This window comes from Staurois parvus, unplaced genomic scaffold (assembly GCF_062004578.1).
Source record: "Staurois parvus isolate SC_StPar_1 unplaced genomic scaffold, SC_StPar_1.0 ptg000034l, whole genome shotgun sequence".
In the NCBI taxonomy this organism is placed as follows: domain Eukaryota; kingdom Metazoa; phylum Chordata; class Amphibia; order Anura; family Ranidae; genus Staurois; species Staurois parvus.
The window spans coordinates 807,877-822,978 of NW_028317830.1; the positions used below are offsets into that span (position 1 = coordinate 807,877).

The 15,102-nt window shown below is 45.5% G+C and overlaps 1 protein-coding gene across 1 annotated transcript; it reads right to left on the bottom strand.

Moving 5' to 3' along the window:
- Nucleotides 1-7,671: 7,671 nt before the first annotated feature.
- Nucleotides 7,672-8,580, bottom strand: LOC149470652 (putative taste receptor type 2 member 33). Its single transcript, XM_089661199.1, has one exon. It carries the CDS (start codon nt 8,578-8,580, stop codon nt 7,672-7,674), a length of 909 nt encoding a protein of 302 aa, XP_089517325.1.
- Between the last annotated feature and the right edge of the window lie 6,522 nt (nt 8,581-15,102).

Here is a 15,102-nt window from a genome sequence, read left to right on the forward strand (position 1 = left end):
GTTCAGGTTTGGTGTGAGCTCCGGACAGAGATGACAGGACACGTCCAGTGATAGCAGACAGAATGATAGACTGGAGGATGGAATTATGGAAAAAGCCTTCAGAGATCCGTCTCATGACTGACTTTGCATAAATGTAATGGATTTCATTGCAATGCCGACATCTAAAGTACGGAACACACCGAGTAACACAATCTCTGAGACATTTCCATTATACCGAGGTACTTAACTACTTCAGGACTGGCGGCTGATTGTATCCTATTGATTATTATATACACTCTGTACTATGACCATTATATACACTCTGTACTATGACCGTTATATACACTCTGTACTATGACCATTATATACACTCTGTACTATGACCATTATATACACTCTGTACTATGACCATTATATACACTCTGTACTATGACCGTTATATACACTCTGTACTATGACCGTTATATACACTCTGTACTATGACCATTATATACACTCTGTACTATGACCATTATATACACTCTGTACTATGACTATTGATTTTCCAGCTTCCATTGACCATTACATTCCCTCTGATCTCTACACTGAATCTATATTTCTGGTATATAACATGGTGCTGTTATCTATCAGTTACATATTTTTATGTAATTCTGGCACATTCAGGATTCAGGAATTTAGGGGGTATTGGGGGTTATATAGAAATATTTTTATATTCATCTTCCTCCAGGTTTGCTGCAGCCCCATCCAGAGTCATACGATGGATCACGCCTGGGATCTGCAATACCAAGGACACCACAATGTAACCTTCATATAGTTACACTTCTCTGTTACTAGAGGCCACACCCCCAATGATGTCACTCGATAAAACTTTTTTCAAACACAAGCAGCATGAATTGTGTGCCCAACCAGGAACTGCCATTGCTGATGTGGTTCCCCCCAATGGGCTAACTTGTAGAGATGGAGATGGGCCAGAGGGAAGACATTTTTCAGCACAACAATGGAAGCTACCATAGTATTCATACTATGCACTTAGGCCTCTCACAAAGAAGAAAAAAATGCCCAAACTCCCTCACAGCGCCAACTGAAGAAAAACGGACATTATCCAGCAGAACCCTGAACATGAAAGTGTCCAAAATGTTATATATTGGTCAGCATATGGTCAGCTAAAAATACAATAAATTGTCTCTGAGAAGTACAGACATATCCGGGTATCAATAGATATTCATGACCCCACAGCCTGTACAGAGGGGTATCAACTCAAACATGTATGTCCCTTAACATCAAAATATTCCTAATAGGGTATCATTGTACAGGAAACGCTCCCCATTAACACCCCCTCCTCCGGGAAATTCCATGAGCCAGCTTTTAATTACCAGTTTTTACAAATATATAGAAATAAGAATAACTATGAAGTATAAATGAAAGGATAGTGTAGATCCTAAGAAGGAGTGAATCCATGAAGAGGGACATGGACATATAGAACAATATTGGATCTGTACACAAGAGACAATCTGATGTCAAAAGTCTATGATATAAAGCCAAGTCAGACAAAAGGGTAGCCCTCTCCCCATAGGAACCACTGGCTAGGATGGGTTCTCTCTTCTTTGATTCAAACTTCACAAGAACTTCAGCCCCTCCGAGTCACAAGGTTAAGAGGCAGGCCTCCCGTACAACTCCGGGTCAAGGACTGCTGATGGTGGGACAGCGGCCTCAGGGCATGGTGGGGTATGAGTGCCTGTGATCAGTCCAGTAGCAGCTGGTAGGCAGGTGAGCTGAAGGGCAGGGAGCAGGGTCCGGATGCAGCTCTGCTAGATGGATGGATCACTGAGGAGTGCGTTTTGAGGATGCAGGGTCAGTTGAGCAGATCAGGCATAGAGGTAGATGGCAGGAGGAAGAGTAGTTGGGTCAAAGGCCAGGTCAGAAGCAGAGGATCAATCAGACAGGAGCGGTCACAGAAGGGTACTCCAAGGCAAGCCAGAGGTCAGGGCAGGCAGCGATGAAGCGGAGGTCAGGAACAAGCTGGTTCGGTATCAGGAGTCAATCACTGGAATCAGGGAACACAAGCAAGGATAAGACCATACGGCTATGAGACATTTACTGCAGACAGTTTAAATAACTCCTGTGGTGCCAGCATTAGTGACAGGCGTGCGCCTTGATGCGAGAGTACGCATGCGCACTCCTATGCCCAAGCACCCACACAGCTGCCTGGTTCACCATAACTCTGCGCATATTTGTGCGCCGCGGATGATAATCAGGAAAATGCCTATTTTCTTATGTGTAAACATGTTTCTATGCAACTCCTTACTTATTATATAATATACAGCTTAGCTTCGGAACTGCCACTGAACTCTACCATCTTGTCCCTGACATCCTTGGACAGCTCTTTGGTCTTTGCCATGGTGGAGAGTTTGGAATCTGATGGTTTGATGGCTCCTGTGGACAGGTGTCTTTTATACAGGTAACACAATGAGATTAGCAGCACTCCCTTTAAGAGACTGCTTCTAATCTCAGCTTGTTACCTGTATGAGAGACACCTGGGAGCCAGAAATCCTGCTGAATGATAGGGGATCAAATCCTTCTTTCCCTCATGAACATGCAGATCCGTCATCATTTGTTAGACGCATTTCTGCTGAATTTGTTGTTGTATTCTGTCTCTCAGTGTTACACCGAACATTCCATTGTTAGACCGATCATTTCTGTGTGAGGGGCGAACATTCCATTGTTAGACCGATCATTTCTGTGTGAGGGGCGAACATTCCATTGTTAGACCGATCATTTCTGTGTGAGGGGCGAACATTCCATTGTTAGACCGATCATTTCTGTGTGAGGGGCGAACATTCAACAACAGGGGGGGGGGGGGGCAAATACGTATTTCCTTCACTGTATATTTTTGGAATAAATTTACAAATTTCTGTAAAAATAGATGTTAAAATTACTTTTTTATATGTTAAAAACAATCTGAAGAATATATTAAAAAATATATATATTTAAAAAATGTTTTTCATATATTTTGTAAAAAACACATCTCAGCATGCAGTATATATATATATATTTATTGAAATATATTTTGCAATATATTGAATATGGCCAAAATTGTAGTATTTGAAATATATTGTTCTTCCATATGGGTGGTGGCTGTTATTGGACTATTATATACACTCAGCACCATGACTACTCTATACTCCCGGCGCCATGACTAGTCTATACTCCCGGCACCATGACTACTCTATACTCCCGGCACCATGACTACTCTATACTCCCGGCGCCATGACTACTCTATACTCCCGGCGCCGTGACTACTCTATACTCCCGGCACCATGACTAGTCTATACTCCCGGCGAATGACTAGTCTATACTCCCGGCACCATGACTACTCTACACTCCCGGCACCATGACTACTCTATACTCCCGGCGCCGTGGCTACTCTATACTCCCGGCGCCGTGACTACGCTATACTCCCGGCGCCGTGGCTTCTCTATACTCCCGGCGCCGTGGCTACTCTATACTCCTGGCGCCGTGGCTACTCTATACTCCCGGCGCCATGGCTACTCTATACTCCCGGCGCCATGACTAGTCTATACTCCCGGCGCCATGACTAGTCTATACTCCCGGCGCCATGACTACTCTATACTCCCGGCACCATGACTAGTCTATACTCCCGGAACCATGACTACTCTATACTCCCGGCGCCATGACTAGTCTATACTCCCGGCGCCATGACTAGTCTATACTCCCGGCACCATGACTACTCTATACTCCCGGCGCCATGACTAGTCTATACTCCCGGCGCCATGACTAGTCTATACTCCTGGCGTCATGACTAGTCTATACTCCCGGCGCCATGACTATTCTATACTCCCGGCGCCATGACTAGTCTATACTCCCGGCGCCATGACTATTCTATACTCCCGGCGCCATGACTAGTCTATACTCCCGGCACCATGACTAATCTATACTCCCGACACCATGACTACTCTATACTCCCGACACCATGACTACTCTATACTCCCGGCGCCATGACTACTATGTACGCTCAGGTGAGGTGTTGTTGGTAACACACAGTACAGGATGTATTCTGGGCCGTCTCCCTCTTATCTCTACACTGAGATTATGTTTCGGACATTCTTCTGTGATTTTGTATTTTTTAAATACAACTTTACATAACAGAGCAAAACAAAACAAATGAAACCGATACAAATAAATTGTTTTACATAATAAAATTTTAAAAAAGGAACTATCAGGGATGGTAGGGGTTAATTGGGGCTCACTCAGGAATTTAGGGGGTATTGGGGGTTATATAGAAATATCTTTATATTCATCTTCCTTCAGGTTTGCTGCAGCCCCATCCAGAGTCATACGATGGAACACGCCTGGGATCTGCAGTAACAAGGACACCACAATGTAACCTTCATATAGTTACACTTCTCTGTTACTAGAGGCCACACCCCCGATGATGTCACTTCTTAGTAATGCTTTATTCAGCCGCATGCAGTGTGTCCCTGCCCAGGAACCGCCCCTCATTGATGCATTGCACCCCAATGGGGTTAATTGTGGTGGCCAGAGGGGAGCTACTTCTATACAAAACTCAAACACAACAATGGAAGGTACCATAGTAGTCATATATGCTGCACTTAGGACTCTCACAAAAACAGGTCTAAACTCTCTCGCTGATCCAAGTAAAGACAGACGGAGGACATTGTCCCGCACAATGCTGAGCATGAAAGTGCCAGAAACTATACTGGTCAGCTTGGCTAGCATATGGCAAGATTATAATACAATACATTGTGTACAAGAAATATATACATATCCATATATCAATAAATATACATAACATCATAGTCTGTACAGAAGAGGATCAACTCCAACATGCAGGGGTGTATTTAGGTTTTTTGCTGTCCTAGGCAACACAAAATTCGGCGCCCCCCCCAGAGAGAGCCTGACATTGACCAACAAGACCCCTGCCCACCCACCACCTGAGAGAGCCTTCCATTACCACTGCCCCCCATGCACCAGCCACCATCCCCCATGGCGAGAGAGAGACACACTTTCACAGCTCCGGACATCCCCGGGAATGAGAGTCGGGCTGTGCATTCACCGTCATGGAACCCGCAGCCTCTCTCGGAACCCATCAGGTCCCCATGCCGCGTGTGTCCCTTCTTCCATCCCTTCTTCCGACGAGCAGTGCTGTCCCCCTCTGAAAAATGCCACCCTAGGCAAATGCCTTGTTTGCCTTGTGGTAAATACACCCCTGCTAACATGTATGTCCCTTAATACCAAAATATTCCTAATAGGGTCCCATTGTACAAGAGATGCTCCCCATTAACACCCCCTCCTCCAGGGAAATTCTGTAAACACGTTATTACCGGTTATTATAAATAATTAAAAATAAATACTAACTATAAAATCTAAATGAGTGAATAGATCCTTAAGAAAGAATAAATCCTCAAAGGGGAATAAAAGGCATAGAGACCAATAATGGATCTGGAGTAGGGAGGAGCTCACAGTTCGGTCTGAATGTAAATTCGGCATGGACGAATGGGGCAGCTTCCAGCTGTCAGTGGGTGTTAAGGAGGCAAAGGCTGCTTTAGCAACTGTGTCCTTACCAACCATTGATGCCCCCCGGCCCATTCACTTGCCACAAGGCCATATTAGGGCAATGCTGGTAATGGTTGTTAAGGAAGTGGCAGCCCCTCCATATCCTTGCCAACCCCTGACATGACCCAATCCGCTCACTTCCATGGCCAGGAATGCCCGGCCATATGAAAACGAATGGGTGCAAAGACAGGGGTGGCATCACTGTCCAAATATTTCCACTGGCAAAGGCTGTATTTGGGCAATGATGTCACCACTGTCCCCACCCCTTCCATCACTGCTCCTGGCTGAATGGATTTTTTTAAAGCATTTTTTTTTGCATTGGTACATATTCCCAGGGCAGTGCCCACCCCACCCCCATGCTATTTTTTTTACATCCCCTTGCATACAAGCCCAGAAAATGTGCATTTTATAACTTTGACAGGTGTGGCTCTCGTTGATTTCAGTGGGGCTTAGGTTCTGCATCCGAACATTTATGAAGTTTGCAGAACCCCTGCTGAAGCAAACATGGGGCAGTTTGGGTCATCACTGCTTATGAATGGGAAACCTGAGCCTAGCACAATGCACACAACCACCTTGATGAATTCACATCAGGAGCTCCTTTACATGAGGGGTTCCCCATGACACCAGAGATCCCCCATTCCATCAGAGCCCCCCATCACATCAGAGGTCCCCCTTCATATCACAGTAACTCCATGTCAGAACTTCCACTATATATGAAAGCCCTTTTACATCAGAGTCCTCCATCATATAGAAGTCTTCCATTACATTGGAATCCCAAATAGCATCAGAATCCCTCCAAACACACAGATCCACCATTACAGAGCCCCCAATCACACAGTTCCCTCATCACAAAGCCATTGATTTCTATGGTGCTAGTGGCTGGCCTGTCTATGCCATGGAAACTCATTGCTGATTTAGGGGGTAACCCAGACAGCACCCCATGGGGCCACAGCACACTGCTTGAGAAACACAGATCTAGACTATGGTTGTAGGAAGGGGAAAAAACTTCCAAGGGAACAGGGTACCTAAATCACTGACTTCCCTATGAGCTATCCACCTCAGTGAATTGTTAAAAAAAAAGCTGGATGTGTTTCAACATTCACAGAATATAACTGGCTAATAATATTTCTAAGTGATAACAGCAATGAATGTTGACCCAATGAACGTCTGTGTTGGAGCACATTGGACCATGCGTAATAAGGGTTTTTTTGAATTCCTCCTGATCAATTGCGAGTGTAGGACCCTATATTATATATATATATATATATATAACTATTTTTTTTCTAATTATTATTTTCTATTGGTTGAAATGTTTTCAGCCTGAGTAACAATGTATTTACGTATGTGAAAAGTTTCCCACCCTCAACACCTAGATCTGATTCCCCACCTTCAGAGGGTTCTCAACGAGTCTTTCTTTGATGGCTCTGGCCTCCTGCATTGTCTGCAGCCTATCCAATGATGAGCACTAACTTCCCATAGGCTTGAGTGAGGAATACCCAAAAGGCAGGAGAAGCATCCTATTCAACTCTACAGGATGTATGTGTGCAGGAGTGGGCAACCAAGGACTATTTTTTTTTTTTTGTCTGGACTTCAGGTAGTGAGGGAGGAGGTAAGTATGGACTTGCTAAAGGAGGAACCCAAATCTAATTTGTGAAGAGGCTAGGGAGGCTATTTTCATCTGTGTCCATTAGGGATCCTCCTCATCACTTCCTGTCCCGTTCACAGAACAGAGATGATGGTAAAACCATGGTAAACCCTCTCTTAGACATGGTATGGGAAACCCCTCTTACAGAGTTGTCACCAGCAGAGATGTCCCCATTGGAAGCCTTCCCCTCTATTCCTGCTCTGTTGACAACTCCAAATTTAGGATTTTCTCCTCACTTTCAGCCCCAGTAACAATGATTACCGGGACAAACCGAGAAGGTGAAAGAGCCAAGTGAGGAGCACAGCTAAAGCTTGACAGGAGATAACCCTTCCACACTCCATACAAAACAAAAAGCTTTGCCTCCAGAAATATTTTATGCTTATTACTATCACATTATTACACTAAAAGGTTATATTGAATATTTAAATATTCAGGTGAGGATCCTCTACATTCTAAGATTCTGTGTTTCTCCAGCTTCTGGTCCAGAATCTTCTCAGAATGATCCTTCTCAGCTTGTTGCTGGCCTGGAAGATGATGACAGCCTCAAATGATGGAGATAATAATTGTAAATCCCAACAGACTATTGCCAGTGAGGAATTTTTATTAAAATAGCCCACTTGAGACATGAAGAAGAATGTGGAGATGAGAAGTAAGAAGAAGATTGTCCTCAGTGCCGTGACATGAGCCTGAAGATTTGGACGTGTTGATCCAGAGTCGTTATTCTTCACCCTCCAGACGTGTCTGAGCAGAAAGGAGAAAGTGAGGACCAGGCACAGGAGACTGAGGGAGAATGGCAGAACGACGCCTAGGAAGGTCACCGGAACAAAATAGGAAGCATGTTCATGGAACCTGATAACAGAGGCTCTTGTGCTGTTCTCAGAAGACTGGATAGGACCTTTTGCCTTCAAAGCCAAGATGACCGAGACAATCACAATGGATATCACAAGTGCTGTTAGGAATAGAAGTAAACTCAGGAAATTGGACACAATTCTCTTTAACCAGATGAAGAACCCATAGCTGAGATTGGTGATGCTGGTACAGTAATGAGCCGAGAGCCAGAAGGTCAACCAGAAACTGTAATATGTTAGGAAGTAAATTGATATGTTCAGAAAACTATAGACTTCTCTAACATGAAAGACTGCCTGACACAAAGCAAAGAGTATTCCCTGTAGACTTATCAAACTCTGGAAGAGAATATTCACCATTCCTTTAGCCAGAAAGATCCCATCGGTGGGATTCAACTTCTCCTTCTTCCTGATGCTGTCCAGGTTACCCATCACAATACAAGTGTTAGAAGGTATTGCCAAGATGAGTCCCAAGACTGAAGAGATTAAAAGAGAGATGGAGTGTGGAGACAACATGTTCAGGTTTGGTGTGAGCTCCGGACAGAGATGACGGGACACGTCCAGTGATAGCAGACAAAGTGATAGACTGGAGGGTGGAATTATGGAAAAAGCCTTCAGAGATCCGTCTCATGATTGACTTTGCATAAATGTGATGGATTTCATTGCAATGCCGACATCTAAAGTACGGAACACACCGAGTAACACAATCTCTGAGACATTTCCATTATACCGAGGTACTTAACCACTTCAGGACTGGCGGCTGATTGTCTCCTATTGATTATTATATACACTCTGTACTATGACCGTTATATACACTCTGTACTATGACCATTATATACACTCTGTACTATGACCGTTATATACACTCTGTACTATGACCATTATATACACTCTGTACTATGACCGTTATATACACTCTGTACTATGACTATTATATACACTCTGTACTATGACTATTGATTTTCCAGTGATGTCACTTCTTGGTAAAACTTTATTCAAACACAAGCAGCATGAATTGTGTACCCAACCAGGAACTGCCATTGCTGATGTGGTTCCCCCCAATGGGCTTAATTGTAGAGATGAAGGTGGCCAGAGGGAAGACATTTTTCAGCACAATGGAAGCTGCCATAGTACAGTGAGGAACAGATGTATTTGAACCCCCTGCGATTTTGCAAGTTCTCCCACTTCTCCATCATGGAGGGTCTGACATTCACATTGTAGGGGATTCCCACTCTGAGGACAGAATTCAGGAGATCACATTGCAGGGGATTCCCACTCTGAGGACAGAATTCAGGAGATCACATTGTATGATTTGTAAAGAATGTATTTGTCTTGCACTGCTGAACAGAAGTATTTGAACACCTGAGAAACAGCAAGAATTCTGCCTCTCAAAGACCTGTTACTGCGCCTTTATAAAGCCCCCCTCTACTCCACTCATTCATCTCACTTAGTAGCACCTGTCTGAGCTCTTTATAGACACCTGTCCACCCCACAGTCAGTCAGACGCCAACTACTACCATGGGCAAGACCAAAGAGCTGTCAAAAGACACCAGAGACAAAATTGTGGATCTCCACAAGGCTGGAAAGGGCTACGGGGCAATTGCCAAGCAGCTTGGTGAAAATAGATCAACTGTTGGAGCAATTGTTAGAAAATGGAAGAGACTAAAGACGACTGTCAGTCTCCCTCGGATTGGGGCTCCATGCAAGATGTCACCTCGTGGGGTATCACTGATGATAAGAAAGGTGAGGAATTAGCCCAGAACTACAAGGGAGGAGCTGGTTCCCCTGCTCAAGTCATCACATGTCCAGGCCCGTCTGAAGTTTGCCAATGACCATCTGGATGATGCAGAGGAGGCATGGGAGAAAGTCATGTGGTCAGATGAGACCAAAGTAGAACTTTTTGGTCTAAACTTCACTCGTCTTGTTTGGAGGAAAAAGAAGGATGAGTTGCATTCCAAGAACACCATCCCTACTGTGAAGCATGGGGGTGGTAAGATCATGCTTTGGGGGTGCTTTTCTGCAAAGGGGACAGGACGACTACTGCACTGTATTAAGGAGAGGATGAATGGGGCCATTTATTGTGAGATTTTCAGCAACAACCTCCTTCCCTCAGTCAGAGCATTGAAGACGGGTCGTGGCTGGGTCTTCCAACATGACAACGACCCGAAGCACACAGCCAGGAGAACCAAGGAGTGGCTCCGTAAGAAGCATATCAAGGTTCTGGAGTGGCCTAGCCAGTCTCCAGACCTAAATCCAATAGAACATCTTTGGAGGGAGCTGAAACTCTGTTTTTCTCAGCGACAGCCCTGAAACCTGACAGATCTAGAGGAGATCTGTATGGAGGAGTGGGCCAAAATCCCTGTTGCAGTGCAAACCTGGCCAAGGACTACAGGAAACGTCTGACCTCTGTAATTGCAAACAAAGGCTTCTGTACCAAATATTAACACGGATCTTCTCAGGGGTTCAAATACTTCTGTTCAGCCGTGCGAGACAAATACATTCTTTACAAATCATACAATGGGATTTCCTGAATTCTGTCCTCAGAGTGGGAATCCCCTGCAATGTGATCTCCTGAATTCTGTGCTCAGAGTGGGAATCCCCTACAATGTGAATGTCAGACCCTGCATGATGGAGAAGTGGGAGAACTTGCAGAATCGCAGGGGGTTCAAATACTTCTGCTCCTCACTGTATTCATACATGTTGCACTTAGGCCTCTAACAACAAAAAAATGCCCAAACTCCCTCGCAGCGCCAACTGAAGAAAGACATTATCTAGCAAAACCCTGAACATGAAAGTGCCAAAAATGTTATATATTGGTCAGCATATGGTAAGCTATAAATACAATAAATTGTCTCTGAGAAGTACAGACATATCCGGGTATCAATAGATATTCATGACCCCACAGCCTGTACAGAGGGGTATCAACTCAAACATGTATGTCCCTTAACATCAAAATATTCCTAATAGGGTATCATTGTACAGGAAATGCTCCCCATTAACACCCCCTCCCCCGGGAAATTCCATGAGCCAGCTTTTTATTACCAGTTTTTACAAATATATAGAAATAATAATAACTATGAAGTATAAATGACAGGATAGTGTAGATCCTAAGAAGGAGTGAATCCATGAAGAGGAACATGGACATATCGAACAATATTGGATCTGTACACAAGAGACAATCTGATGTCAAAAGTCTATGATATAAAGCCAAGTCAGACAAAAGGGTAGCGCTCTCCCCATAGGAACCACTGGCTAGGATGGGTTCTCTCTTCTTTGACTCAAACTTCACAAGAACTTCAGCCCGTCCGACTCACAAGGTTGAGTGTATACTTACGTACCTGGATAGTGAGCCTGATGTGAAGAGGCAGGCCTCCCGTACAACTCTGGCTCAAGGACCGCTGATGGTGGGACAGCGGTCGCAGGGGCACGGTGGGGTATGAGCAGGGGCGGACTGACAACTCATGGGGCCCCTGGGCAATAGGGGATCATGGGGCCCCTGTGTCCTTGCCCAAACTCAAAAAAGCCTATGAAAAAGGTACCAGGGGCATCTCATGGGGCCCCCTACTGACCCCGGGCCCTCGGGCAGTGCCTGAGTTTCCAAATGGTCAGTCCGCCCCTGGGTATGAGTGCCTGTTATCAGTCCAGTAGCAGCTGGTAGGCAGGTGAGCTGAAGGGCAGGGAACAGGATCTGTGCTGTATGGATGGATCACTGAGGAGTGCGTTTTGAGGATGCAGGGTCAGTAGAGCAGATCAGGCATAGAGGTAGATGGCAGGAGGAAGAGTAGTGGGGTCAGAGGCCAGGTCAGCAGCAGAAGATCAATCAGACAGGAGCGGAGACAGAAGGGTACTCCTAGGCAAGCCAGAGGTCAGGGCAGGCAGCGGTCAAGCGGAGGCCAGGAACTGGTTCGGTATCAGGAGTCAATCACAAGAATCAGGGAACACAAGCAAGGATAAGACCATACGGCTATGAGACATTTACTGCAGACAGTTTAAATAGCCCCTGTGGTGCCAGCATTAGTGACAGGCGCGCACCTGGATGAGCAAGTACGCATGCGCACTCCTATGCCCAAGCTTCCCCACATCTGCCCGGTTCACTATAACTCTGCGTATATTTGTGCGCCGCGGATCTTCGCCTGCACTATGGGAAGGCCTTTCCTGACAGAAAGTAATATCTGGTAACCAGTAATAAAACCATATCCAGGAAACAGGCACTGAACAGTTAGTAACTTAAACTGTTACAACTTAATATACGGTCACCTGATACGGATTGTAATGAGGCAACCATTAAAATGGATTCACAAAGGCAGTAACAGAGTTGGGCATACAGACTGATTACTAATACGGACTAGGCATAAGATGACATTCTGGGTCCAGATCACCATCAACAATACACAAGTCACCTAAAGTGCAGCTGCGGCAGTAATAAACCTCCATCTGCTGAATACAGGAGACTAGAATGCCGAAGTGCATTAACAGCAACTATGCTGAATGGATGCGCACTGTTTGTAAAAATTAAAGTAAAGGGAGAAGGGATCAAAAGGGACCTGCAGGATGGTGTTGCTGGAGGGGTAGTCTTCTATGTTTTTTTTCTGTTGGCTATCATTGGGGCCATTTAAGAAACGGTGGTGCAATTAAGTAACCCAGCTTGCAGTATACTGATGCAGTGCAGATGCAGTCAAGGTGTGGTATAGGTGTGGTATAGGTGCAGTGTAGATGCGGGTCAAATGCAGTGACGGTTTTGTATCATTGCAGTATAGGGTTGGTATGGGTGAAGTCTAGGTTTGGTAGAAGTGTGGTATAGGGCTGGTATAGATGCAGTATGGGTTGGGTGTACTTGGTGTGCTGCTCTCAGTGGCTCAGTCTCTGCCAGCAGTGTGGATAATGGGTGTGTAACGGAACCGACCCCAGACTGCGCTTGGGTACTTCCGTTAGAATACCGCTTCCCAGTCCGAACACCGACTAGAGACACCACAGCTGAACATACAAGACTAGACGACACCAGTCTTGAAGTAAACCAGGAAATAGACTAGTTTATTTGAACACAGATACAAGATATATATACTCAGGGGACAATCCCCCCTCCCTGAATAATGACACAGGGAGGGGCAATCTACATTTAGTAACAAGAGACACACAGGTTGTAACGGACCGCCTGACAGTACCTCTATCAGTCCCCTGATAGAGCCTCCCCAGAGTGCGGAGTCTAAGTACCGGAACACTTGTTCACCAGGGCCCCTGATAGTGGGGATGGACTTGGAGTGCTCTGGGACCAGGTCGCAGCTGCTAGTTATCTCTACCAGAGGTAGAGGAGTCTGCCAAGGGCTCCAGCGGGTTAAGAGTCTAAAGTGAGGGAGCCCAGGGATCCCTGAGGGATGGATGGACGGATGAGCAAAGTCAGAGTCAAACAAGCTGGGTCAGTAACTAGTGGATCGGTGAGGTACAAGACGATATGCAAAGGATAGTCGGGTCACACGCAGGGTCAATACCAAAAGATCAGATCTATAAGGGAACATCCAGGAGCAGAGTCAGGCAAGCCAAGGGGTCAGGACAGGAGAAGGCAACAAGGTCAGACAATCCAAATCAGAAGTACTCACACACAGGTAACAGGATACAATAGACCATTCGGCAACAAGCATCTGTGCAGGGCTGGCTTAAGTAGCCCGCCCTGCACCTGACCGTTGCTGCCTAGGTCCCAGTGCCTGCCTAGTACTGTCAAGACGATGGATGCGCCTGGGTCCTAGTGCTCTGCTACCTGTACGTCTTGACAGATGCCTACGCATGTGTAGACCCATGCGTCGCAATGGTCCCTGACACAGGTATTCAAACTTAACACCAGCAGATAGTCCCATCAGGAGGGAGGGCTGCTGGAGACACCCCCCCCCACTAAGCTAATACACATAAACACATGCATCCAATAATAGTTTTTTGATCAGCAGGTTACTTCTTGGAATGCCACCTACCCAGAACCTAGACTGGGATCATGGGTTACATACCTTCTGGTTTATCCATCATGATAATTGAACTCCCCCTCTTGGGTCCTGGTGGGTGCACCAGTTCTGTGAATATAATGCCCAAGTCCCAGGGTATCTAATACCTTAGATTGGTATACTAGCCTTAAGGGCAAGGCCTCTGCTAAACTTAAGGCTTTGCCATCATCACACTAGTTTCTCAGAACAGGATGCAAACCAGATCGCTTACTCTGCTCTTCAGCAAACACAAGACAGGAAACTTTTTGGGGAACCATGGTCTCCTCTGTGGGGAAATTCCATAAACACTGCTCTTGCTCTGATTACAGATTCCACATGTAAGAGCAGAAACCAAAGCGTCCTGTCCTGTTCTCAACGAGTCTTTCTTTGATGGCTCTGGCCTCCTGCATTGTCTGCAGCCTATCCAATGATGAGCACTAACTTCCCATAGGCTTGAGTGAGGAATACCCAAAAGGCAGGAGAAGCATCCTATTCAACTCTACAGGATGTATGTGTGCAGGTGTGGGCAACTAAGGACTATTTTTTTTTGCCTGGACTTCATGTAGTGAGGGAGGAGGTAAGTACGGACTTGCTAAAGGAGGAACCCAAATCTAATTTGTGAAGAGGCTAGGGAGGCTATTTTCATCTGTGTCCATTAGGGATCCTCCTCATCACTTCCTGTCCCTTTCACAGAACAGAGATGATGGTAAAACCATGGTAAACCCTCTCTTAGACATGGTATGGGAAACCCCTCTTACAGAGTTGTCACCAGCAGAGATGTCCCCATTGGAAGCCTTCCCCTCTATTCCTGCTCTGTTGACAACTCCAGATTTAGGATTTCCTCCTCACTTTCAGCCCCTGTAACAGTGATCACCAGGAAAAACCGAGAAGGTGAAAGAGCCAAGTGAGGAGCACAGACAGCAGCTAAAGCTTGACAGGAGATAACCCTTCCACACTCCATACAAAACAAAAAGCTTTGCCTCCAGAAATATTTTATGCTTATTACTATCACATTATTACACTAAAAGGTTATAGTGAATATTTAAATATTCAGGTGAGGATCCTCTACATT